The 27,536-nt window shown below is 41.7% G+C and overlaps 1 protein-coding gene across 1 annotated transcript in view; it reads left to right on the top strand.

Annotated features, from left to right (window-relative positions):
• Positions 1–27,536, top strand: part of KIF26A (kinesin family member 26A) — a 94,559-nt gene that overhangs the window by 25,054 nt on the left and 41,969 nt on the right. The window contains exons 2-3 of the mRNA XM_058027014.1: positions 5,699–6,199; positions 22,362–22,519. Of these exons, the coding sequence (XP_057882997.1) occupies positions 5,834–6,199; positions 22,362–22,519 (524 nt within the window). The 5' untranslated portion in view covers positions 5,699–5,833. The remainder of the gene's footprint in view (positions 1–5,698; positions 6,200–22,361; positions 22,520–27,536) is intronic.

Here is a 27,536-nt window from a genome sequence, read left to right on the forward strand (position 1 = left end):
GAAATGGAAATAAATAGAGTTCAGTTGAGCTGCCCAATATCTGCACACGGCGCAGTCGTTTTTAGTGCAGGGTCACACGGTTTGGAGCAGATTTATCCTATTACCTGGCTTTTCTTAGAAAGATGGGCCCTGTTTACAAGAGATACCCTGTAATTTTTTTTATATAAGTAAGAAAATGTGCTTGGATTTTTATTTTTCTTCCAAACTCTTTGGGATGGCAGAGATGAAAAGAAATTGGGTTGAGTCTCGGTTGGGTAGAGTCAGGGGGATATGTCTGTGTGCACAACCTCAGGTTGTGGCTGGAAACAGAATAATGGGAGTGAGATTTGAAGAAATCCTGCTAGGAGATAGAATGGGAGGAGGGCCACAGCCCACTGGCTTAAATTAACCTTCCACCTAAAGGTAGTGAGACATTACTGTAAAGAGGCCAAATGGAATTAGGCCTTAAAAATGTATCTACGTTTTTCCTAATTCCTGCACATATTGCTCCCTTTGGAAATGTGCATTGCTTTCCTGCTTGTTCAGAGGAATGCTTTCAAGGACAGTGAAGTTACACTGCAGGTTCCAGTGGAGTCCCTTAACTCCCAGGAGATGGGACTTCAGGTGAATTCTGTTTTTGTGAAAGCTTCATGTGTTTGTTTTTCCTTGATTGTTTATATTCTGATAAGATGAGGTCAGTGACTGAATGAATTAACAACATGGGTTACTTGGAGACTTAAAGCTCATATTTTCACTCCCTTGAGATTAGTCAGATAGTTGGAAACTTCTCTAAAAAAAATCATTAGAATTGGTTTTTTTTTTTCCCCTTGATTGCATTGAACGCTCTCTGGGTTTGCTGAATATAGTGCTTGCTTTTTTTTGTTTGTTTGTTTTCACAATGACTGCTATATAGTTGAAAGCAGACATCAGCCTTCAAGGTATTTGTCAATATAGAAGATACAAGGGAATATTTCACAATGTCTTGTAAGATAAAAACTAATTTGTAAGCAGCACGGCAGAGATCTGGAAGGACAATTAAGACAAAAAATCATTAACATTGATTCTTGTGCACTGGGATAGTACATTCCTTTCTCCAAAAGCATCTTTTTAAAATGTTGTTCACCTCAATCTGTATTTAATTATATATTTCAATGTGACATTCAATGCTTCTTCTTTCTCTTAAATTATATTTATATCAAGACTTTAATTTAATTCAATTCAGAATACTGCTCTAGATACACTCTCACTGCAGAAAGCAGTGCCAGGCAAAATTGTGGGTAATTACTGAGGGTGGTTGTTGGCAATTTGACTTTTCATCATTTGTTCGTCATCGTTTGTTCACACTCTGTGCATAGTTCCTCTCTGAAAGGATTAGGTTACAGATGGGTGGGTATTACTGCAGGGACTTCTTAAGTGAGAATCCAGATGCTGTGCTGCCTCCTCTTCTCTTGCTTAGTTTGGGAGTTAGCAGTCAGTAGCTGCAGGTAAGATTCAAAGCTTGTATCTTTGTTTCTCTTTTTCAGTGGGAAAAACCTCTCCATTCTTTCTTGTTAGTTGAACAGAAAATCTAACTGCTAACTCTGAGTACATGGGAAATTACAGATTGAGCTATAATTTCAAAATGATTTAATTTAAGTGCATTTATCAGTGACAAACTGCTTCAAGTTCTCAGAATAGTTCAGGTCCAGGAAGGTAATTTGGTGTTTCATGCTTTGAAAACCTGGCTGTGACTTTGGTGTCTAAGCTGTAGCAGGGATTTTTGGTGACACTGGCCTCTGGCCATGTCTCAGTTGCTGTGAGTTATGTCTGTAGTTTCAAGGGCAGTGGTCTGGGGATGTGATATTTTACAGTTGTGAAATGTGGGTTTTGTTTGTGTGCCCCACATGCAGCACGTGGTGTTACCCCACAGCTGAGACCCTGCTGGGTCCTCCTTGCTCTCATGTGGAGGCAGCAGAGCTGAGCTCTTGCATCAGAGAGGGAAACTTCAATTACACAGACTGTTCCCTTCCCACTGTTGCAAGTAGCAACTTCTGATGTGCTTTCAAGTCTGTGCTGCTTTTCCCTGCTCCTGGTTTCAGAGGTAAAGCCTGAAGGCAGGCTTTGGGCTGAATGTTCCAGTGCTGAAGGAAATGGGTGATTTGCCAGTGTGTTCTAGCGGGAGCACAGTCCTGGTTTTCCAAATTTGCCGTCCTGAACTTGCAGCCCATTTCTGTGAGCTCCTCTCCCGTGGGCAGTTTGCATGTGTGTCTCTAAGCTCCCAGCAGCAGTTGGCAGCTGGCTTGTGTCTGTAAGAACTGCTTGCTGAAAAGCAGTGGTAAATTCAAGCATTCAGGAAATTTGTCCTCATATAAGGACATGTGCCCTGACCTTGCTGGAGGCTGCTGGGCTCCTCAGTTCGTAGTGGGACCATTTATTTTACAATTCTAACAGTCTGTGATGTTTGAATATCTAAAATTTGTATGCAAAAGTTAACAACCTGAGTCTGAAATGAGGATTTTGGGAGGGGAAGCTGTGAATGTTATAGCATCACAGTGTTCTGCTTATCCTGCGTGTTCAGGGGAAAGAAGAGCATTTGGAAAGTAGGTGTGACAAAGACAGCATAGTTTATTTATGGTGTGGAGGAACAAAAGAGTTATGTTCTTTGTAGCACAGCAGACTAAAGAGGTTTTGGAGCAGTGTTTGGAACAGAGGCTTATGTTTTGTATGTTTAATTTTTGTGCCATTGCCCTCAGCAGTTTGCACACCCCTTTGTTTGGCTGGCCTGTCTGCTGGTGGAGCTGCAGCAAGGATGGCTTTGGCTGCCTCACCCCTCCCACGTGTGTGTCACACATTTGGTCACTCAGGTTTTATTTCTTCCCTCTGTTAAACACGAGAGTGTAACTCCCAGCCCAGCCTTGTTAGGGTGTGAGCTGCTGGAGCAGGGGCTCCCCAGGACCAGGCATTGTCACCAGGCAGGAAAACCTCTTTAATGAGGCTGGCTAAACTTTTAAGTCATGGTTAATGTTTTTAACAGTAACTTGTGTTTCCTCTGGCCTTCACGCCCAACCATTAGCCAGGTGTTTTTGTCTCTCAGAGTGGAAAAATAAAAGTAATCTAACTCTCCAGCTGGGCCCTTACTGAGGTGGAGAAGGTTCTCCCCAACTGGAGAAGGCTGGCCACAATGCCAGCTGGGGGTCACAGAGGCTGCATGTGTGGGTCAAGAGGCTCCTTGTAAAGCTTGGCAGAATATAAGCATTGGAAATGAGAGGCCTTTTTCTTTTACTATAAATAACTTAAGAGGTTTACATTTGGCATGCTATGTGCCTATAAGCTTTGCTCTGTGTAATTTTCTAAATATATATTTTTAAAATTTATTTTTGTTCCCCCCTTTAATATGACATCGACTTGATTTCTTTGTAACTGCGAGACAGGCCTGACTCTGATCTGCCTTATGCTGTAAACTGTGTTTATGGAGCTAGAATTGGGGTCATTAATTTTCTTTACATCAAAAGAAGTAATTTCTTTTAAATGAGAAGCCTGTTTCACCTAGTAATTCGCTTTAATTGCTTATTTGAAACTTTTGACATTTGATAGCAATTTAAACATTGCCAGATGAGGCTCCTGCAGTTGGGACGTGCAGGTGCTTCCTTGTGTGCCCAGCTTGGATCAAAGGAGTGAGCCCAGGGATGTGCCTGCTGCAGATGGGGCACCCAGTGCTGGAAGGTGCTGTGTTTTGGGGCTCTGTGAATGGATGCTGTGTGTCAGCCTCAGCAAGTATTTGCTCAGAGGGCTCTCCTCCCTTGGAGAAGTTTCTGAGGAGCACTGAGCACGGTGCTGTTTGTTTTTCTTGGGAGATCGACTGCATGGCCTTTGTTTTCCCCGAGGCTAAACAGAGCTTGCAGCACTGAGTCTCTGGTTTTTTTTTTTTTGTTTTTTTGTTTTTTTTTTTTTTTGAGTCTAACCAATAGCACTTTCTGCTGAAGGGATAGAAAAAAGTTTCTAAAATATTAATTACTTTTTTTTCTGACTAATGTGTCTTAATTTAGTATTACCATCTTCTGGGAGATTTGGTGGGAAAGAATTTGCTCCTCGTGAGGATAAGCAAATGGTGCAACTTCAAAGGCATTTTTAGCAGGATCTAAACCTCAATAAAGAGACAAAAATGAAACAGTGTCTTTCACTTCACTTTTTATGCTGATTCACTGTTGTGAATCAATTTATTGTTCAGCCAGTGGCAGGAGAAGCTTTTCTTAGCCTCAGAAGTATTTTTAATTTTAAGTCAATAAACAATAATTTAGATTATTGCAGAGAGAGCAACTTTGATCAATGGCTTTTGGCTGTGGAATAATGTGATGCTAGATATGCTTACAGTGGTTTCTATCCACACAGCACTGTGTCTTGTGAGAGATTAAAACCATTGCAGGAGTAGTCCAACAGCTGAACACGAGATAAATTCTGTGCTACTGCTGCAGAAGTTAAGCAGTATTTTAGTGCTTTCTGAATTCAGAGCAAAGCAAAAGTACCAGTGCCAAGACTTCTTTAAAGAGTTTTATTGATGTGCATTGTAATTAAAACCAGAATGAGTTTTCTAATAGGACATTCATTTCCTAGAGAGCAATTGCAGCTTGGCATAAAGTAATACATTTTTAAAAACAAGTGCCAATCTGGGGATATCCCCAGCATATGTTGGATGGCTGATTTACCAGCTATGTGTGTCCTACTTATTAACAAGAAAATTAAATATTTTCATTTGAAATAATTATACAAATAAACCTTTGGCTGTGCTGTGATTTCATTAAAACCTCAATTGTTTAGAGAGCTCTGTGAGGGTGTGTGAAGTTGGGTCAGTTTTACTGCCTGGTGTTAGGCTCGATAGCAGATTTACGACAGGGCTGGATTTAATCTCTTGACTAATCTTTACAGTAGCAGGCCTGGGATGGGAGGGCGTTTGTGTGTTGCAGGAGATAGGTAACTCTATCTCTGAAGTGGAAACACAGTGCTGGGTTTTAAAATGTCTTAGCAGCCTTAAAATGAACTAGCCAAGGGCTGGTGGGGAATTGCTCTGTGGAAACCAAATAGGTGTTGCTTTTAAATCAGCGTCTTAGTGTGCACATTGTCACACCTTCACACATGGCTGTAGGCTCAAATCTATTTGTCATTAAAGCAACTGTAGCAGAAGGGAATATTGCAACCATCTGGGTTGCAAAGATCAGAAATAACAGTCCTGTGGGCAGCACCATGTAAACTGGCTTTTATGCCCCTTGATTCATCATTTCCAAAGGTAAGGGCAGCAGGACATTTACCAGGTCACACATTAATTTTTCAAAATATTTTCAACTCTAATTTCCCTTGGTTTCTGATGGTGGTATGCCTTTGAATCAAGTTATATTTGTAGGTTCAGCATCTCAACTAACATTGTTCCTGAGCATGGGAAACACGGGTGCTGTAGATGTCTCCAAAGGAAAGTTAATTAGAAGAATGAGCAGTTATCAGGAACGCTGCAGCTCCACTGTTTAATTCTGATGATAATTTTCATGCTGGGTCTAATACAAATGAATTCACTTTTGGTTTATTAATCCACTGTGGGCCTGTTAGGGTATTCAGCAGGAAAAATGCTGAGAGTTACAGAACAGATTTAAAGTACTTCCGTGAGTGGAGAGCAAATCAGAGAACTTTGGTTTTTCCTCTCATTTTTATCTTTAACTGACCATGTTTTCCCCCCGTTTCTTCACTTCTTTAGGACCCACGATTATCAGCTTTAATTTTTGACAAGCTTCAAGTGCCTGACTACTTACAGAAGAACAGGAATGAAGGAGAGAGCAGATGTGAAACCTGTGCCACTCACTTGAACCAGCTGAAGCAGGAAGCCATCCAGATGATGCACACCCTCAGCCAAACCAGCTACCCGGAGATGCCCGACCTCCCGCCCGGCGCCGCGGCAGTGACCAGCATGGTACCCAGGATGGTCACTGTCTCTTCCCAGAGGGACCTGCCCCTCCTTGCTGGGCAGGTGGGCAGGCAGCCTGGGAAGTCTCCCAGTCTCTTCTCTGCGGCAGAGAGGAAGAAAGGACTGGGATGGTCTCAAGGCGTGGGCGGCTTTCCCAACTCCAGCGTTCAAGTGACGGTGGCCCCCAGCGGCCTCAGTGGTGCCCTGAGCTCTGTCACCATCCAAGCTCAGCAGTACCTCGAGGGCATGTGGAGTATCTCCAGAGTGAACAGCTTCCTGCCTCAGGCTTGTCTAGTAAGTTCTGAGAATTCAGCTCCTTCGGTTTTGTTTGCATGTGTGTGGACATATGGAGAGATACAGATAAAATTTGAGATCTATACATATTTATCTTTGTGGAGATCAGCTCATGATATTCTAATCCATTTTTTTCAAGAGCTGAAGAGTTAAAGAGCTTTGGAAGATGTTCTGTCAGATGTCATGAGGAATTTGCTTTCTTATCTCACGTGATGGGATCCTTTCCTCAGATGTTTTTGCACCTATTTTAGCTTCATGTATGCAGGTGATGTTATTTGTCTGTCACATACCTGGTAACTACTTTAGAAAAACACAAAAGGCCAAGTTTGTCACCCATGAAGCTCTGGGAGCTTCATGGGATTATATCCAAGGCGAACTTGACCCTCAAGTCTAGTGCAGAGCTTCTAACTCTGTGTGCAGTTCAGCAGTTGCTGTTGATGGGCTGTGATGCACAGCATTAATCTGCAGCTTAGATGTGTTGCAGAACAGTTTGCTGCTGAGGAAGGGGCTCAGGAGGTTGCTTCAGAGCCATATGCCTGTAAATGTCACTGCACTTGGATTTTCAGCCTTGATGTTGTTTCCCTGTATTCTCTGTACATTGTAAGAACTCTTGTGGGAAATGGAAAAGCTTTGTAGAGGCGCCCATTACCTTTAAAAGCAAATTCTTTATGTGGCTATCTAATGGGACTGTGCTAAGAAGAAAGATACAGTGCATAGCTGGTTTTGACTGAGATTTATTCCTGACCAGTTTTCAGGTAGTGAATGGGGGAGTGTATGTAGTAATGAGATGTGTACAATTTGAAGTAAAGGTTTTCACTTAAAGATGACATAACAGATCTTGTGGGATCAGGTATTTTGGTGCCAAGCAGCTTTAAATTTAACATGATGCCTTATGTGCTGTTGTATGTAAACACTACCTAATATTGCTCGGTAGCTTCAGCTGGTTGAGCTCCAAGATCATCAGAGATAAATATTTGAGTGCTGCTGTGTAACATTACTTTTTCAGGCTGACTGGTGTTTCCTTCCAGAAAAGGCTTGGAGGCTTGATTCCTCCCTCCCATACTTTTCTCTCTTAAGGAAATTCGTGAATTCACATAAATTCCACCTCTGAGGGACTAAAATCCAGTGAATCTCTACTGACATCAGGTCACTCGCTAAGAAAAGGGAAAATGGCCCATTCAGCTCTTCATGGTTTATAAGGAACTTCTGCTATGAGAGCTTTTCTCTAAAATGCTGCTCCATGCATTAGGGATCAGTTTGGCCATGTATGGTATCTGATGTTACCTTTAAATTGCCTTCTAAGTTCATTGTATATCACAGAAATAGGGAAGGAAAAATGGGAAGGCTGCTGGGCTAAGAAGCCTGCACTCTGAAGGCAGAAGTATTTCCATTTGTCTACTCATTCTTTGTCTGCCCTTATTCTTGTCCTAAATAATTCAGTAACAGCCAGCTGCAGATTTCTTCCTGCTTAACCATGCTGACTGATAGATGTGGTCTTCCCTAACCACTATGCTATTCTAAGATAAAACTGTTGCCTCATTTAACCCCTGTGAAGGAAAAATGTGTATAATGCAGCAGAGCTTAAGTGTGATTTAGAAATGTGCAAAGAAACTCAGTAGCCTGGAAAACAGTGACCTTTAAGGAAAGGACAAACACTGTGAGTGTTGGAGGCAGCTTGGATGTGATCCAGTCATCTGCAAGGATCATTTAGATTTATAAGCAGTTTTTGGAGAGAAGCTAGTCTTCAGTTGTTTTATCTCTCCTCTCTCTTTATTTATTTTATTCATTTAAACCCAAATGTAGTGACTGCAGACTGTGAGTGCATCTCTTTCCAGATGGTGCTTCTTGTGTCTGTTGGAATTTCTTCCACTGCCTTGTGTATTGTTAAGGGCCTTGTGTCTGATGAAGTTGTTTGGGTGGGTGAGGCTGAAAGTGCTTCCCCTACGCTCTTCCCTTGAGGAATCACAGGTGTTGAAGGAAACAGGACTGGAGAGATTCCAGGAAACAGCTAGTCTGGCCCTTGTCTAGGATAGTATCCACTGCAGGACATTCTTGTCCAGTGCTTATCTTACATAATTTCACAATTATTCAAAGACAGGGATTTTCCCAGTTCTATTGATTCTCACATCTGAACTTCCTTCCCTATTAGAAAAGTTTATTTGGTTTATTTACTTTTTTTTTTACTGGTTAGAGAGATAATTTTGTCTTTTCTTTTCTGAAGTTAGAGGCAGGGTTTAAGTTTGAGATTAACCCAGAACAGAACTGTTCATACACATACTTTTAGTGATGTCTGTCTTTAGTAATACTTCCTGTCTTGTGGAGCAAAGCAGGTCTGGCTAGAGGAATTCTGGAGCAGGACTACTGCAGTAGAAAGAACAGCACTGAATGTACTATTTATTAAGTGTGACTGGATTTTGAAGACTTCAGCCCCCATTTAGGCAACATACTGCACAAAAGCAGAAGTGAAAGATGGCTCTTTTCTCAGGGAGCTTCCACTCTTGGTTGTGACACCATTTATTTTTACCACTCTGTAAATACTCCTGTTTCACTGGGGATCTGTATTTACTTATACCTTTTTTCCTTACCAAAGGGTACTTGAAACAGGTGCTGAACTCCCTGGTGGAAGGCTTCTACCCAATGCCTACCCTCCCAGTGATTTAACTCACTGCTGCATATGAAGTGGACATGATTAATTTTGCAGATCTGGGAAGACAAAAGTAAAGGCTGGGGTTCATCTCAAGTATTTTTAATTGTCAAAACCCCAGGTATTTATTATAACCTGATTACTGAGGCTTCCTTTGGGGCTGCGGAAGACCAACAGGCGCTTCAAAGAGATGCTTTGTCCTTCTCATCTTGGATGTCTGTGTTGGCTTGCCTTGTCCACCAGGGGTGCCTGTGGCTTCCAGCTGGTGCTGGTGGAGCCCAGGTAGGTCATGTGGAGCGAATCCTCTTTTGGATGCAGCCTTCTGTGTCCCCAGTGCCTTCTGGGTGTGCAAACACACCCCAGTGTACATCTGCCAAAGCTCAGGGGACCTTGCAGCTGCACACATTTCTCCAGGATCTGTATTTTTTATTCATGGTTAGTTCTAATAGTGACAGTAGGGAAATTGTCTGGGGAGAGGAAAAAAAAGAGATTTTATTTCTCCTCTCATCTCTGTCCCTAAACTCACATGTATTACCTTGTTATGTCACTTACAGTTGTGAAAACACTTCTGGGCTGAACGCTGGGGGTCAGAAGTGCAGGACATCGTAAATTTTTAATATGTGTTTGGAGTTCAAGTGTGAAAAATCCATTATATAGATTATAAATTTCTTGAACAGGAATGTGTGTTTGAAGCGTAGTGTGGGTGCTGCTCAAATGAAAATAATAACCATGGGCTTTGGGAGCTGTAAAGAGGAACAGTAATTAAGGATCTGGAGGAAGGTTCAGGGAGGGGAAGATGAGGATTACAACCAAGGTGCAAAAGGTGAAGATGTAATCAGCTGCTTTACCCAAGTGGCCTGTTGTGAAAAATTACAAAAAATAATCACCAGCAGCAGTGATAAGTTGTCTGAGCAGACAGTGAACACAGTGCAGGGGAGGGAGCTGGTATAACTCTGGGTAAAGCAGCTGATTTGTGCTGGACACCTGACAACTGTAATTAATAAATATTTTTATATTGATGTTTTCAGTTCTTGACCTGACAAGTGACTATAAGGTTACTACTCAAATAAAAAAAACTTCATTAGCAGTGCTAAGCACTGCCACCCAGTTTAATGGAAAAGGAGAGGACTGAGGGGAGTTTGGGCTTCCCAGATGTGTTGGAATCTGGCTGAGAGATAGAACATCAAAACCTCTGAAAATACCTTGTATGCCTATTAGAAATATCTGCATTTATTGTGTATTGTAGAAAGAAAGAGGTCTTGCTGTATATTTAAAATTGACTGTGTTATTATTATGCAGTGTTATGTGTTGCATAAAAGTGCTAAAGTAGCCATGCCATGTGCTATAAAGACATCTCAGTGAAATAGGGCTTATTTGCAAATTGCTTTTTCTTTCATCTTACACAAAATGAGATCCTCATCACACTGTAATTCTTACTTGAATGTGTACAGTCTGCACTGGTTGTAAGGCAAAGCATTGTGGCTCCTTGAACATGTACCAATTTGTAAGTGGATTTAAAAATATATTAAAAAAGGCACCATTAAGAAATTGAAAAAGTTGGAGCACTAAAAAATTTGAAGAGCCTTAAGTAAAACTTCTAAAGCCTATATATGCAAAATTATCAAATGTATGTTCCTGAGAGTATTCAAAAATTTAAATTTAGGTTTGAGCTTATTGCTTGTGTCTGTGAAGTTCAGAGAGGGAGGATTCACCCACAGCACAGCACATGTAAATGGGTGCACAGACTCTGAAGTTAAAGAAGTTGTGTTTATTTGTCTTATGTGAAAAACCTCTGAGTTATTTTAGTCACAATTCAAGCTTTCCTGTAGTTTGAGTAAGTCTTCTGCTTACCCTAATCTAAACCAGATGATTTTGTCTGAGAGTAGTTCAGCCTCTGTTGACTTTCCTTAAAGCCTCTTTGTTTATAGCAAGGGTGACTTACATTTTGTTTAAAAGATGCAATAAAAAGCTGACTGTGGAAAACAGAACAATGACAAGATTTACTTTCCAGCATTTACTTTTTTTACTTTGATAAATGTCATGCCAAATGGATTTTTAAATTAATTTTTAAAACCCTAATTGATAGCTTTCTCAGTGACCTTTTATTAATACAATGTGGGAAATATATTTTGTAGTGAAACAATTAAAATACAGTGCATTGACCATAAATCTTGTCCGTGAGACATATGGATGTCTTTGAGCTTTGGGACATTCCTCAGACTCCACGTAAAACATCTTGATCCTCAAGAAGTCAATGTCAGACAGATGGTGAGGCAGGGACTGCACAGAGGCTCTTCTGTTTTCTCTTTAGCTCCAGTAGTGTGGGTGTCACTGCTTTTGTAGAGGAAGTAAATAAATAAAGGAAAAGAGAGTGGCAAAAAATAAAAAAAGTGTTGGTCACTCTCCATAACAAGTCTCAGCAGCAGAAGGAAACCTTTTGGTCCAGGTTACTAAATGCCTTCTCATACTAACCTAATTTATGTTCCCATGGAAAGCCCTTTGCTGTGGCTGCTGCATGTCAGCTGGGCAGTCATGCCCTGCTTTGGGCTTTGCTGCCTTGGCACAAGCACAGGAGGGAGGGGAGATGTGTGAGGACACACTGCCACTGCCAGTGAGACCCTGCCCCAGCAGCCAGGGAGCAGACTGCCTTGGGAAGAGTTGGGAATTCAGCCTTAAACGTGCAGCTGGAAGCACAGCCCTCTGCTTTGTGTAGCTGATGGGACCTTTGTGCTCTCTTATTCTAGACTGTCCCCAGTGTAGGGTGATAAGGTGAAAATGGGGTTACTTTTTAACATATTTCCAGGTATCAGAGTGATACAGGAAAAATACTGAGTTAAAAGAGGTTATTGGCTACAAGATGGAAATGAGACTTTTCTTGGGCGAGGGTGTGGACTGAATTTCTTTTTATTGTGTTTGACACTTCCACCATAGTGTTGGTTTTACAGTTGTGGGACAGGGTAACTATTTGAGGACTCAGACCCTCTTGAGGCTCAAATTACCACCTGAAAGCAGTTCTTTTGATCTTTCACCCCTCCAGGCTAAGCAGTTGTTGTTACAGCTCTCATGAGGAAACAAGTCCATACATGCCTCTGTTGACAACTGAAGTCAACAGGCAATAATAAGGAATGTTTGCCCAGACTTCACCTGTAACTCATCAGAGATAGATGTAAGACAAGCAGACTTTAGAGATTATGTGGAAATGATAATCCACTGGATTTACCTTTGGCCCACAGTGCATTTTCTCATCTGGCAAATGTACATAAGCTACAGAAAATACCCCAAATACTCAAATTTTCTTCTCTTGCCTTTGAACTTGTTTCTTTAGCCTTTTCTGTTCACTTTGCTCCCCTCAGCTTCTCTTGCTTCCTGCTGGTCCATTTATACTCTGAATTTGCTCCACTACAAATCCTCTGGTGAACTGATGATCAGGGCATCTCATGCCACCCCAGCACTAGAAGCTGCCATACAGGGAAGGTTCATGCTTTCGGCTGAAGCTCAGAACTGGTGTCATCCAAGATTTGAGAAAGAGCGGCTTTTACAAGGCTACCATTGCAGGGGCTACATGGGTTAAGGGTGGGCTGCAGATGAATAATAATGCCCTTTGGCTTCAGAAGTTAATGCAGCAGAGAAACCAAATAAATTCATGCTGAGCTCAGACCTTAGTTGTATGCAGGAGGGTGGAGGGGGAAGTCTTGCAGTGGTGTCTGTGTAGTGCATGAAAGGAACTGAAGGAACTGATTTGTACAGCTGTGTGCAGGTAGGATTGCCCAGTTGTCCTGCCTGTGTAGAACAGTATTTGAACATAATCTGTTTTTTTGGGTTTTTTTTTTTTTTGGTTTTTTTTGTTTTTTTTTGGTTGTTTTTTTTTTTTGTTTTTTGGAAACTGCTTTGAATTTGACATTTTCTCAACAGGCTGTTTTCTGGCATGTTCAGGGTGTGGGCCTTCAGATGGTTGAGAGATGTGCACAGTACAAGCATTGGTGAAAACATCTCCTCTTGTTTTGTGGCTGAGCATGGGGCAAAAATTGGTGCTCTTTATTACTTGCTAGAGTCGCTGAAGTGCCCTGCCTGGCAGCTTCTGACAGGAGGTTTAAAAAGCATAAATAGAAAATGATGTATCTATTTTTGTGTTTCAGCACTTAGGAGAGAATTTATGATGTATGGATAGAGTTCATAGATATTTCAAGCATTTCATATGTGTGTGTTTAATGGAATGGATTGCCACTTTAGTGAACATAGCATCAAATCAGCTCTGTTAATTGAAAAAGATTTTTCACATTATTGCTAATGATGTGACACAGTTTTGTTAGAGATGGTGCATAAAATACCACTACTTCAAGTGACATTAATGTATGCATTTAAATTCCTTTTTTCCCATTTACGTGCATTATTGATTTTATTTCATTGTTGAGCAGCTAATGGATTTATAATTTGAATACAGTGACTGTAATCAATGATGGGATTACTAGACTTATAAATAGAACTTTAAAACTCCGATGAGATAATTTCACAGTGACATTATAGAGAGTGATCTGCCCAACCAGGAAGAATGAGTGGGTGAGGTCCTCCAAAGACAGGCAGGAACAACCTCATGTTCAGAAATCCTGGTCCTCATGAGGGATAAGCAGGGCATAAGCAATGTAGGAGGTTCCTGAAATGTGTTAATGATAATTTTCTTCTCCAAATGACAGAAGAGCCAGTGAGGAGAGGTGCTGTGCTGGACCTTGGTTGTGATCAGTGATGCAGAGTCTACCTGGAGCCCTGTAGCCAGGGCTGATTCCAGTTTAATTCATCATATTCATCAATGCCCTGGATGGAGGGACAGTGCTCAGCCTTGGGAAGTTTGCTGAGGAGGAATGGCTGGTACCACAAAGTGTCAGCTGTGTCTTCCAGCAAGACCTGGACAGGCTGGAGATGTGGATAGAGAGGAACATAATGAAATTCAACCAAAGCAAGTGCAGGGTTCTGCAGCTAGGAAGGTTTAACCCCATGTACCAGTGCAGTCCTGGGGGCTGACCTACAGAAAACAGCTCTGGGAGTCCTGGTAGACAGCAAGTTAACCACAAGACAGCACTGCCCTTGTGAACAAGAAGGCCAATGGTATTGAGGGCTGCATCAGGAAGAGCGCTGCCAGCAGATCAAGGGAGGGGTGACCTCTGCTCAGCCCTGGGTGAGACCACATCTGGAGTGCTGTGTCCAGTTCTGGGCTCCTCTGTTCCAGAAAGACACAGAGCTCCTGGGGAGGGGCTGTGAAGATGATGAGGGGACTGGAGCATCTCTTCTAAGAGAAAAGGGAGCTGGGCCTGTTAGCCTGGAAAAGAGAGAACTGAGTTAACTCCTCTGAATTTGAATGGCTGCTACTATTTCAAATCTGGATGAGTTTGTTCTTTTGTGATACCTTATGCAAAGGAAGAATTTGAAAGGTGCTATAGGCATGAGTCTATAGCTGTGTTTTTGGTGGTGTTAGATAATGGATCTGCCATTTAGAACTGTCTCTGTTGTGTAACGAAGTTGTTCAAGGTGATGAAGTTGTACAAGGGTCAGGTGGCAGTGGAAGGATAAAGAAGGGGAGAGTGGCCCTTGAGATGCCTCGAGAAAGGTCTAGGTTTAGTTTGTTAATGCAAGGTAGCTGTGTGGACATCCCCTTGAGTCCTATCAGCCTCTTCCTATGAATCTGAAGTACTGATGGGGGATGTGGGAATAGCACAACCTCCTGTTGCTAGTTATGGTAAGATTCTCTTGAAAAGATTGAATGGGAATGATAAGAACATTAGTAATATCCTGCTGGGTCTCAGCTGCAGCCTGTCTAGCCCAGGGCTGTCTCCAGCAGTGAAGCTGGAAATGGTATTTAGGGAGAGCTGTGGAGCCTGGCTGCTTTCTGCAGTCTGCTCACACTCCCCTGCATGCCCAGTTGGACAATTCACAGGGGGCACATACCTGTCTGTTCCCTTTAGAATCTGTTTAGGGACTTGCTGTTCAGGAATTTATCCAAACCCCTTCTGACCCTGAAACACTCTCTAGCTCCGCAGCCTTCTGCATGCCAGCAGGTTCCATGAGTTCACTACCCCAGTGCAAAGAAGTATTGGCTTTCTCCATGACTTTGTAAAACTCAGCCAGGCTGTTCTCTATCTTCCCTTCCCCAAGCAAGAGAAGGCTCCCAGCCTCTTTTATCTCTCCCCCTAGGGCAGCTGCTTTGCACAGTCACACTTGGGAATTTCTTCTGGAATTCCTTATTATTGGCATTTTGTTACTTGAAAGAGCTTTGGGACATCTGCAGGCTTGCAGATTTCACTCTGGTCATGGTGAATCATGTCTGGGTTACATGGCCCCAGCACTGGGGGCAAACAGGGGGGTCAGCAGGAACACCCACCCACAAGGAGAGTGTCATCTGCACAGCTCTGTCCCTAATTTGGGACCTTGGTGTCCTTCAGCAATGATCCCAATGATCACAGCTGTCCTTGTCTTTGCAAACTTAATGCTGTTTCATGAGCTTGCCTGTAACTGAGCCTTGTCTCTAAATATGGGTGTAATAAAGAGCCAGTTTTCCCTTCATATAATGAGGGCTTGTACCTCTTCAAGAGAGCTGCTAGTCAGTGGGTGCCTTCCATGTGGTAGCTGTCAGGCAAATTGATCCCAAGGGATGTTCTTTTTAAAGCAGCTACATCTAATATATAAGCAGCTCAAGTGTGATTGAGATAGAAATTAAGTATGACAATCTCTGTCCACCTTTGCTTTATTTGGTGACATTGTATGTCAATCATTATAACAATACAGTGATTTTAATGAAATTGGGAACATGGTAATTTCTTTTGCTGAATAGAGAGTGATCAAGATATGGTGACATTTTTGTTGAGTTGCCCAGATCATTGAGAAATGCTGTTGTGGAGCCAGGAAGGTGAAACAAGTTCTCCCATTTCAAGGCTCTGCATGTCTCCTGTGTTTAGTGGCTGCTAGAAGCACATCTGGCCCATGGAAGTCAGTCCTAATGGAAAAACATTTGTCTTGTTGTAGGAAACCCAATCCTGAAATGACAGAAATTTGCATTATTATGAACCTGTTAATGAATTCCTTTGCTTGCTCTTATCAGCCTTTGACAAAAAGCAGGGATTTTTACTGTATATTTGTCCATTTGAAGCAATACCCAGGACAGTACACAGCTAGATTTCTTGGCTTTGGAGGCTGTAGCTATTGTAATAGAAGTCAACAGGGAGGGCTCTGGGCAACACTTTCTGATGCTTGCCTAGAGGCATTAGAAGAAACAGTTCCCTCTAGCCTGGCTGTTTTAAATGCAGTGCACATGAAAAGTCCTGATTTGAGAGTGTTAATGTGCAGCAGGATCAGTGTCCTTGTGGTAGCTCATTTCATGCCCTCCTGACTTTCCAGGTGGTGGGTTTGCATGTGCAGATAGGAGGGTGTTGTTCATGTCTGGTGGTCAGGTTGCTGTGAAAAGGGAAAGAAAAAAGAGCATTTCTTGCTGTGTCTTTGGTATGGGTGTCCTGAATGGCTGAAATGTGAAGGAATTGGTCTGTCACTGCCTGCTGACATCTTTCCACTAGCAGAGCCTTGCCTGCAGGGATTGCCCACATTCTCAATCTGAAGGAAGGAAGAATGACCTTTCATTTTGTAGATTGAGGCCTGCCCAGAACCTAATAAATTTTTCAAGGACCAGGTAGCATGGTTTAGGAGAGATCTGGGTCAGATTGAAATCAAATCCTTAGTCAGAAGGGAGAAGCTACTGATTCTCCATCCTGGTACTGCCAAGGATGCCTGTGCTCGATGGAGCTGGGTGTGTGCCCTGCCCAAAATGTTATCTCCTTTCTTCATGGAGCACAGGCTGCTAATGATTCTTGGTGGTAAAGATCCAAACCTTAAACCTGCTTTAATTATTTCAAAAAGCAAGTGCTCCGGAGTTGCCTTTGGATCGCCTATATTACTTTCCAGTCTGTGACAGCAGATGGGCCTCCTCTTTCTATTTAATTCTCCTTCTCTATAATTTTTCTCCTTCTGCCTCATCTTCAGAGATTGATCATAAGCCAGGCATTAGCAACTCTTGTAGCTGAAAAACCTTCTTTGAGAGAAGGGACATCATGCTTTGCAATTGATTTACTTTGAACATGAGATGAATATAAAAGTCTGAAACTACAGGTTGAGGCATTCCTGTTACCACATCCCAGCTGCAGGTTATAAATGACTGCAGCAGTGTATTGTAGTTATAAAATGCCCTGCTTATTTTGTAATGAGCCCTGGCAGAAGCAATGCCAAGTGGCAGTAAAAAGTTTATCCAGAACATGTTTCAGTTCAGCCTGGCATATGCTGCCCTGTTAACTTTATGTGGTGCTCGTCAGTCAGGAGGAGACTTTTCTCACAGGAGATGCATGCAGGACTTGCCCATGCTTATGGGAAAGAAGGGTTTATAGTGTGAGCATTACCCAGCTCCACATTTACGTCACATTTGTTCCAGTCAGCGCTAGTAGGTCATAAGAGCCTTTTTTTACATGAATCATTTAGGTGGAAAATTATTGTTTTATCATATATAAACAGTAGGCTTAATATTTTGCAAAATCGTTACATCAGGCAGTTTTTACAGTTTAATTGACTGTGATGTTCTAGGCAGAAAGGGGAAAATAGGAAGTTAGAGCAAATTCTCAAAATCCTCTGTCTGCCTGCTAGTCAGAAACAGGTAAAAAAAGTTAGAAAAAATTAGTTAGGGGGAAAAAATCACCAGTACAGATTCAGGCTGTCCCAGAGCACTTAGTGCTTCACCTGCACTGCCCTGTTAAATGCTTTCATTATGGGACCAATTTTTTTTGATTTAAAATAAATTACATTCACTTGTGATTCTGATAAACAGATGTGTGTTAGATTCGTAGAGGCTCATGTAATTTTCTTCATTCCCTCATTAGTGATTCTGTTCTCAATAGTCTTTTGTAGCTCTATCCAACCTTCTGGTTTTCTTCTGCCATGACAGTATTATCCTGGGACTGATCTATTTTTATAGGTTTTTATAGTCCTGTGTTTTCCTTTCCTGTCACCAGACACATATTTTGCATGCATTTCAGAGACCTCGTTTGGCGTTTTTGGATTCCTGGACATTCTCTGAACAAAGGTCAATGTCCAGAGAATGGAAATATTCAGAAAACTGGAAACATTATGGCTTAGTTTTTGGCTCTGCACTTCAAATGTGTAAAGAGCTTGTTAGAGTTGTAATTGTCCTTTGGATGGTAATGGCCAGACAAAGTCCTGTGGATCTGGAAATTTCATCTGGGGCCAACTTCTTTATAGTGTAATTTTGGACTAGTCTGACTTGCTTCAGCCTGAGCAGATGTTTCCTGCCACCTAGTCACAGCAGTGAGCTCGTGTGCTGGGAATCAGGGATGGGGCAGGGGTGCCCCTGTTCTGCCCAGGACACTTCCACCACCACAGCCTGGGGATGCCAGGTCACCTCCATCTCATGCTGCCCTTGCCCCTGGCATTTGGCCCTCTCAGCTGGGATCAGCTCATGCTGTACCTGCTTGTTGTGGCCCTGGCAGCTTCAGCTGTGTGTGTGGATGCTGCCAGCTGGGACTGCAGTGTGGCTGACTTGCCCCATGTCCTCAGGATGGGTGCTGGGCCCTGGACCCAAAGCCCTCCTGTCCATGGCACAGGCAGTGACATGAAGCACCAAGACATTGCTCATTCCTGCACGGGCAGAATGCTTGGTGTGACATTTTCAAATGTCATCCTTGCTGTGCTCTTACTGGTGCCAGTTTTCATGTGGCTTTGGACGGAGTAGAGGGAAGGGGTCCTATAGAGCAGTTTTGGAAATCCTTCCTTTTGAGGTCAGCATCTTTCCAAAGGGTTTTTGGTTTTTTCCAATGGCTTTTGTCCAGCAAATATTTTCATAGAAAATTGAAACAAACATTACTCTCTGGATGTGGAGCCCTATGACATTTTAAATATTCAGTGTAGTCAGTAACATTTTGTAGTGACAAGGTTGTGCTTTCTGTATTTGATCATTAATGATTCATGAAAATTCATTAGATGGAGAAGCACAGCTCCCTCTCAGCTGCAGTCTGGAGCCTTCTCTCTGTGCTGAGTTGAACACTTTAAAAGTCAAAAGTTGCTCAAATTCCTCTAAAAATTCTGTTTTCCACACACAGTCCTCAGAAAAATATTTGTTGAGATGAGGGAGGTGCATTTAGTTTAAAAAAAAATAAATTCCCCTTTCTTTTTTTTGTGGTGAGGCACACTGGAGTGTCCAGGCCCAGGAGGGTCCCATTAGTTGCCTTTAGTTTTCTTGCCTCAGGGTAAATGACCTGGACCTGACAAATTTCCTCATACCTGAGCCTTCCTCATCACCTGAGGAGGTAACTTCTCAGAGAGAGCTGCATGTGGCTGTGCTGGAAAATCCTGTCACCTTTGGATGGTGCAAACAGTCCTTGAAATGAATCCTAAACTTGGAAGGACTTTTGTTGTTTTTCAGCTTCTCATCCTGCAGCAAAACTGATGTTACCTCTGTGTTTAATATTAATTGGGTAGTTGAAGACAATAAAAATTATATGGGGTGTCTTCTGCTGTAGTCTTCTGATAATTTTATCTTGTATACTTCCACATTTTGTTCCTTTACAAGAATCAGTGCCTTCTTATTGGCTTCCTCTCATCCTCTTTTTGTGTTCACACAAAATTCAGAATAAAACTTACAGAAAAAGAAATTACAGTATGAGTTTTCAAATGTGTTTAATGTGGGAATAGCAATTTATTCAACTTAGATACGTTGCTTTGGAAAGCATATTAACCATCTGCCATCTGAAATATCAGGTTTGATTTGGGTATTTCAAGTTACATGCCTGATATGTCCACAATCATCAGTCTCTTAGAAATGTAGGCTGTTAACTTCTCATAGAAATAAAAAAGTGGTGTAAAAGGAATGTGTGTTACACATGGCTTATATTTTTAAATGTGAATAGCTTTTACAGGAATTGATCTATTAACAGATTCCAGTCAGTTCTTACAAGTCTGTTACACTTTGCTGTAAAATGCAATGAAGTTTTGTGCTAACTCTAAAGATTTCATATTTAGCTTTAGATCATGCCATCATTTAGATTATACATTAATTAGTGTGATTGGTTAGAAACCTGTTGCTCTTCCTGTCTTTTTTTCAAAATGTTGCTTGAACACAATTTTCTTTATGTCAAGGTCTCTTGTCTAGTATAACCCTTGTTTGAAGTGAGTGAAAAAATTTGTCTTGGGAATTCGACTTGAGCCTGTAATTTTGAATCTGAGACAGCAGTTTCTGTGGCAGAGGGTTATGGTTGTGTCCCTGACAGAACCTGGGCATGTTTCAGACACAGGTGTTCTTCTGCCAGGGATTGCAGGTTGGGTCCTCCTCTTGCTGGCCACGCTGCCACTGTCACTGAGCATGTGGGCCACAGTCCCTGCTGTGCCCCTCTGTGGGCTCCATGTGCTGCGTCCAGAGGCTGTGGTGTAGATTTTTTTACTTTGTAAATTACTGAAGCCGTATAAGCTCATCTTGCTGTCAGCACTTTGTGCCAGTTCACGTAACTCTGAATTTCAGATGTCATGCTGGATTTTACCCACCTGCATGTTGTTCCACGTGCCATATTCTTTCTGTGACTGGTACAGGTCAAGACTGCACATTTGTTGCTTCAGTGCATTAATGATCAAATACCTGCTTTATCGACCCCCTCAAGGTTCATTACTCCATCACTTAGTTAGAAGCAATTAACCACATGAGTGGATCTGATCCTTTTCCAAGCTTCTCTGTTACTGGCTGTCTTTGCCAGTAGATCATGGATAGGATGGACAGACAAACTCCTTTTTTAAAGTACTTTTTTAAAGTACTTTTTCCTTCCACACAATTTCTTTTGTGCCTGTCTTAATCTCTAGCAGTGCTTGGTCTTTCTATTTTCATCACAGAGAAATCTGATCTCATGAGATTCCTGTATTACAAAGTGAAGGGTTTTGCAGAGGGCCGTTCAAAGTTTCCAGGTTGGCTTCTAGCATGAGTAGCTTCACTAGGATTAAGTCAATCTGCATGAATGAATTCAGCCTCAGATCTCTTTGGTCAGCTCTATAAAAGTCCTTTTTTTGGTGTAGCACTCTCTGCTAAAGCATTACTCAGCCACTCCATAATACTGATAATAGTACTGATCTTGAAAGAACAGACCTTCAAAAGAGCTGGGTACACTTTTTTCTTCTTGACTTTGTTGGGAACTGGGAATACAGCACTCAACCTATAGGAATGAGTCCAGATGAAACTCCAGACAGGCTTTCATGCACCAGTTGAGCATTACTTGGTTGGCAAAGTTTTTTCCTTGGTACCTAATAACCGGGTTGCGTCAGTTCTCATGAGAAAATCTCTATTTGTATTGTCAGTGGATGAGAAAATTGAGGGTGTGTATGTAACTGGGAGTGCCCCATTGCCATGTCTGCATATCTATAGTTGTAAAACATGATCTATGGCAGCTCAAAATTTAAAATTTGGTGGCATCCTAGGAAGTATCTAATTGTGATTGCACTTCATTACAAGGCTGTCTCCTTTCCTGGAATCTGTTTTAGCTAATTAGCTGGAAATGTCAAAGTAGTATTTCAGATGACAGAAACATCATATATTATCATACATGAAGCAATTAACTCTTTGGACAAATATTTATTGTGGTGTCATCTTTAATTAAATCCTCAGGACTCCCAGACAGAGAGCAGGTTCTTCCGAAAAGGAGCCTTCCCAGCACTGTCAATGAGCATTTGACTGATGGAGCTTAATTGAACTCAGTACTTGAAAGAGTTGGTGGCCTAAACATAAAGATATAAACCTGACACAATTTCACAATACAGATGTCTGAAATTTTGGCAAAATCTCAAAACAATTACCTCCTTCCAAACTGTGTCTCAGACACTGCAAATGCTCTATGCTGGGGAAGATGCATCTCCAGTCTCTCCTGTTCTTCCACTGGAATGGTTTGCAGCAGAAAAGTGCTGTACACTTGTGCTGCTAAGAAAAATAATACTGAAAAACAGGGCTGTATATAGTTTTCTAAAAAAATCAATTTTATTTAGTTCTTGGAGTTATTCATGTGGAAACATATTACAAGTGTGACTGTTTGGTTAGTTCCTCTTAAACAGATAGGTCTTGTAGGTGATGTGCCACTGAGAAATAATTCTTGACAGTCATAACTGAGCCAGATAAACAGTTCTGCTTGCTCCCAAATAGCACTGTAAGACAAAAGGGTTCTGCTTATCGTTTTCCATTTCTTCATGCCTGTCAAACTGTTTAACTGTGCATTACTCCTCACAAAGGTTCTATGTTTTTCTGCTCCTCCACTCTGGTCATGGTTTTTACTTTCTCTGTTGCTGAACCTCCTGTGGCACACTTGTCCACCTGTATAACTCCCCACCTTCTGCTGATCTTTGCCTTCACCCTCGCAAAGACTCGCTTTGGAAGCGCTGTGTGGAATTTTTCCCTGTCCTGGCCATGTATTAAAGTGTGCTAACCTGTACATGTGTTTTTATTTTTATCAGGGAGAAGCAGCAGCAGAAAGTGGCCGAGATGTTCCCAGTGCTCAGCTCGGCCCAGGGCAGCCCAGCTCCGACCCCGCGGGCCCGGCGGCGCCCCAGAGCGCGGTGGCTCCGGCCGCGGTCTCGGCAGGTACCTCGGCTGCTGCTTCCTTCTTCATAAGGTAGTTCCTCTTTTCCTGCTTTCCACAACTGCTCGTGGGTCCTCAGACAGCTGGGAAATGTTATTCAGACTTTGCCAAGGTGCTGGTTGCTGAGGGGTGGAGTTGGTGCCCTGGTCATGGCCGTGGCTTTCTGCTGCCGCTGGAGAGCAGGGATGGGATGGGGACACCCCGATTCTCTCTCTGGAGACCTGGAACCTCTATTGACCAAAAACCCAAGGAAACTTGTGTTGGGCTTTGTCTATTCCCAAAAACCCAAGGAAACCTATGTTGGGCTTTGTCTAGTCCTTAATGGCCAAAAACCCAAGGAAACGCGTGTTGGGCTTTGTCTAGTCCTTAATGACCCTCTTCACCACAAGTCTGCTATTCTGTAGGTTTCCTTGGGGCAAAAGCTGAAGTAACAAAAAGCTGAATCTTTTTTCTCTCAGATCTAGATTTAAAAAAGGTATTTTTTATGCAGTAGCATGGCCTGTATGTCCCAATAAAAGTTTTTCCATGGTTGGTAGAAACAGTTAAAGCAGTTTGACATTCTTCTTTTAGCAATAGCCCACAACAATCTTTTTTTTTTTTTTCCCGTTCTGGTATCTTATAAAAAAAATGTTTTTTTGTTTTGTTTGGATGTTTGTTGTAATTAGCAATGTTGATTAAATGTAATACACTGTCAAGCAGATGGTACTTAAAACAACAAAACTCAGGGCTTTGTACTTGCATTCCAACTCCTTTTTTAATTCTGAGCTGAACATATTTTGAGACAATATTGAAAAGCGTATGTCTATGAATGGCACTAAAGTAAAATTTATGCATTGAGAATCCCTCGTAGAATGTAATTACAATGGTAATTGTATTGTTTCCTTTTCATTGGTCTTTAAGATGTGTTATACCATTAAATAAATGATGTTTACTATAAGTTACAATCTGACCTCAGAATGAGCTTGACTTTCCAAGTTCTGTTTTTTTAAAAGAATGTGGTACAATGATTTGAAATGTCAAATGCCTGAGTGTCACAGTCTGTCTGTACACTGGAGGTTGGGAAATGACTGCCCCAAGAACACTGTGTGTAAGTTAGGGGATTGTCTCTGTGCTGAGGGTTTAAATGAACACAGAGCAGTGGTGGCCTGCAGAGGATGATTTGTTTCATTCAAACACAGGTATCTGAAATAATCAGTGGGAATGGAAAAGAAAGGTAAAGGGAGAAGCTCAGACATCTCTTTTCTTGTTTAGTTACCTAAGCAAGGACAGATGCATCCTTTCCAAAGTATTTAGATGGGATGGAGCACAGCTTTTGTTACTGTATTTCATATTGTGGGTATGATTTTAGCTTAATCTACTTTGGATTTATTTCAGTGTTAATTTGTATGTCATAAGAAAATGCAAAGATTTTTCTCTTTCACTGGGGAAGCCAGAAAATAAAATATCTTCCTTGAAACAAAGAAATCAGTGTCTAATAGTATAAAATAAGACCCAAAATATTTTCTCTCAGTGATGCTTTTGTCACTGGTCTGCAAAACTCAGTTCTGTTTTTATTGTGAAGTGAGTGTCATTGACTTAATTCAAAGATTCTTGAAGTCAGCAGCAAGACTGCAAATGACATCACTGTATGTTGGATCAGGCCCTAATTGCTTCTCATGAATCTGTCTTTGTCTTGAGTGAATCAGAATTTTATAGCTTTAGCAGCTCTGTGCTAGCTAAAACATTTTTAAAACCCCATTAGTACATTGCTTATTCCCTACCCATGTTTCCTATATTCAAAATTGATTCTCTTGAATTTTTCAGCTGATGGACAGAGCTGATGGAAATTTTTGTGCACAAAGCACTTTTGTTTCTTATTCTGTTCTTGTTGAAACACAAGAAAAAGAATATCTCACAATGATTTTGTGGGGGAGAGAGATCCATCATTGGTCCCTGGCACTTGTAGATAGGTTGAGCAGATTCTCAGATTGGTACAAGGGCATGGCCAGGCTGCTCCCCCAACTTTGGGAATAACCTCAGGAGAGGTTCCTGTTATTCCTTCTCTTTTGACTCTTCTGCCATTGGGACCTTAATGGATCAAAGTCTCCATGCTGAGTCCTCCACCCTCAAGCCATGTAGTTTTCTCAGCAGGAGGGGAAGGGAAGAGGAAGAAATCCTCAAGGGTGAGTGAGAGATGATACAGATACCGGCAGAAATGGCTTATCCAGGAACCACAGATATTAGGATATCCCCACTTTGGGGGGTTTTGTTCAGTAAATTGGCACTCAGGCTCCTTTGCTTCAACCCTCCCGCTCCTGTCTCCTTCCCTTTGCACCATCCAGCCTTGAGCTTGTCGAGGAAGGTCATCCCTGCCTTGACTCTTTTGCAGCAGTATTCACTTGTCCCTCCTTCATCTCTCTGTTCAGCTAATCCTCTCTCCAGAAGCACCTGGAGATGAAAGAAGAGTCATGGCTGAAGTGTCATGCTGTAGTCCCCATTCATTGTATTTGCTGATTTTTTTTTCTGTACTGAAACTCCTCAGCCACTTGAAATCTGAACTTCATAGCAAGGCCAGTGTGTTACTCACGTTATGCAGAGCCTGGCAGATTTTGTTTTGTTCTCTACTGGAATAAATGCAGTTAATATATTGATAGTCACACGGACGCAAATATATTTAATTTTTGGAAGCCATTGGCCTCTCTTTGACCAAGTCTTCTGAGGACCTTCAACTGCTTACATCCTCCTTTTGCAAGAGATGCTGTGGTTGAAACTTTGGCTTGTTAAAAGGGCTGTTTTGCCTTAGGAATAAAATTGCTAGGCAAAAATATGCCTACATGTTAATGTTCACTGTATTTGGGTGCAGGGTTAGTTACTTTGGAAGACAAAGACTTCATAGGGTGCTTGTGGAAACTGCATCTGTGATTTCCTGAGCCACAGCAACACTAGATACGTCTTTTTTTTTTTTTTTTCCACATTAATAAAGTATTCCAATCTTATTTTTCATGAAACAGCATTCACTGTGTTTGTACAGGTCCTAGCACAACCAACTTTTGGGTTGGGACATGGTTTCCTGGCCACATAAAAATGCCCTTTTCACATTAAAACTGGAGTTTCTGTTTGCTGAAATAACACCCTTATACTCTTGCTTGTGGACTGTTTTGTGCCTGGGAAGGGAGATCCATGCTGGATTTTTTTTGTTAGTTGGTTTGGTTTTTTACTCCAGTTTGTTCCTTGATGAGAATCAGTTTTGTATTTGTAAGGTCACAAACTCTGAAGACAGGACAGAGAGTTCATGTCCTCACTTGGAAAAGTTTAGCTAAGAGATGCCACAAAAAGGATACCTGGGCATAAGAGGTCCCCATGGTTAAAATGAGTATCTTTAAGATATTCTTTGCAGGGAATGCACTGATTTTTTAATATGTGCAGCCCAAATCTACATATTCATCCAAAGCTCTTTCTCATTTGAATGTCATATTTAATTTCTTCAAGCTTAATTATGTTCCGCTTAAAAAAAAAAGTATTTTATTCATTACCAAGAAATGCAGAGAAGCACTAAGTATTCAAAATCAAAGCCAAATATTAAAGACAGCAGACAGAAGCGTATTAAGAAATTAAATCAGTTTTAAGCTTTTTTCCTCACTGTGATCTGTCACAGAAGGAGGAAGGCTTTGATTAACATCTGTGTCACGCAAGCAAATTGCCAGACATTACTCAGTGGTTGTGTTACCAGAGGATTTAGCAGAAAATGGAGATTCTCAGTAGGTCACTGGCAGAACGAGAGAGCCAGGGCAAAAAGCACAGCTTATGGATGCCTGTGAAGAGACTTCCAGTTCACCCTTACATTTCAAGAGAAGTTTATTCTTGCATTCTTCAGATTTAAGAAGAATGCAGCTGGCTTTGTCCCTTGGTGGGGCATGAACTGTGCCTTGCCTAGTGCTCCGCACTTTACACCTGTTTCCAGGTGGGTTTTTTGTATAAGGAACCTGAACAAACTTTATATTACTAAGGGAAAATATGTGAGATAGTTGTAGGACCCTTCTGTGGGCTGTGCTTGCAGCTAAGTAAATATTGGCATATTTTGTTATAAAGCTTTATAGCAAAGTTGGGGTTTCTTGTCACGCGAACATGGGGGGAAGACAGGAAATGGTGAAAAAAATCAGGCAGGAGAAGGGCAGCAAGGAGGAGAATGGGCATGCACTTGGGAAGAGGTTAATGGGCTCTCTGACAAAAGAGAAAATACCACTCCCTTGGGAGAAGAATCCAGACCCCCAATAAATCGAAGCTGTCACCATTAACGTGCCATTTCCGTGCTGGTGACAGTGGTGGCAGCAGTGGCTGTGCAGCTGGGTGCGGGGTGGTGTTTGTGGTGTTTTTACCTGCCCTCGGTGCACAAGCCGGAAGGAAGATTTGAGCAGTGACAGGGCAGTGAGGAGGAATCAAAACTGTTTAGAAGAAAACATGTATCTAAGCTAGCAACCCTGAGCAGCACTGAGCAGAAGACAAACTGCATGAAGTCCCTCTTCTGAAATTCTCACCTTGTTTGATGTTGATCTTTTCAAACTGGTTTGCATTTGCTGCTGTGGGACTGCTGCCTTTGAAATAGGGAAATAACTGTATAGTTGAAACTCCTTTCCCTTGTATCCACCTGCTTTGGTTTGAAAAGTTAATCTTCCAAACATAGCACTCACTAGTTTTCAGGTTTCTAAATTATTTGCGATGTTGCTGGGCTTTGCAGAATTAAAACCATTTAAAATAATAAATCCAGAGAATCACAGTGGTGATTCACACCCATTATCTTTCCTCTCTCATCATCCTCCTGCATGTTTGGAAAAGCTGTGTCAATTTAGGCATGATATAAAACATTGCACATGATATGCTTTTTGAAAGCAGATTTTCTTAACAAAATATACAATCTCTGAGTAATGTAATTGAACATCTGAAGAGTTAAAATAAGCATAGTTGTCTTTTACTGGAGTCAGGATATTCCATCATATTTTAATGCCTGTGAATTTGGATTAAAGAATCTAATTATTCACTAATGAGCAGTAATGGTACATATAAACTAAGGGTC

This window comes from Melospiza georgiana, chromosome 6 (genome assembly GCF_028018845.1).
Source record: "Melospiza georgiana isolate bMelGeo1 chromosome 6, bMelGeo1.pri, whole genome shotgun sequence".
Lineage (NCBI taxonomy): Eukaryota > Metazoa > Chordata > Aves > Passeriformes > Passerellidae > Melospiza > Melospiza georgiana.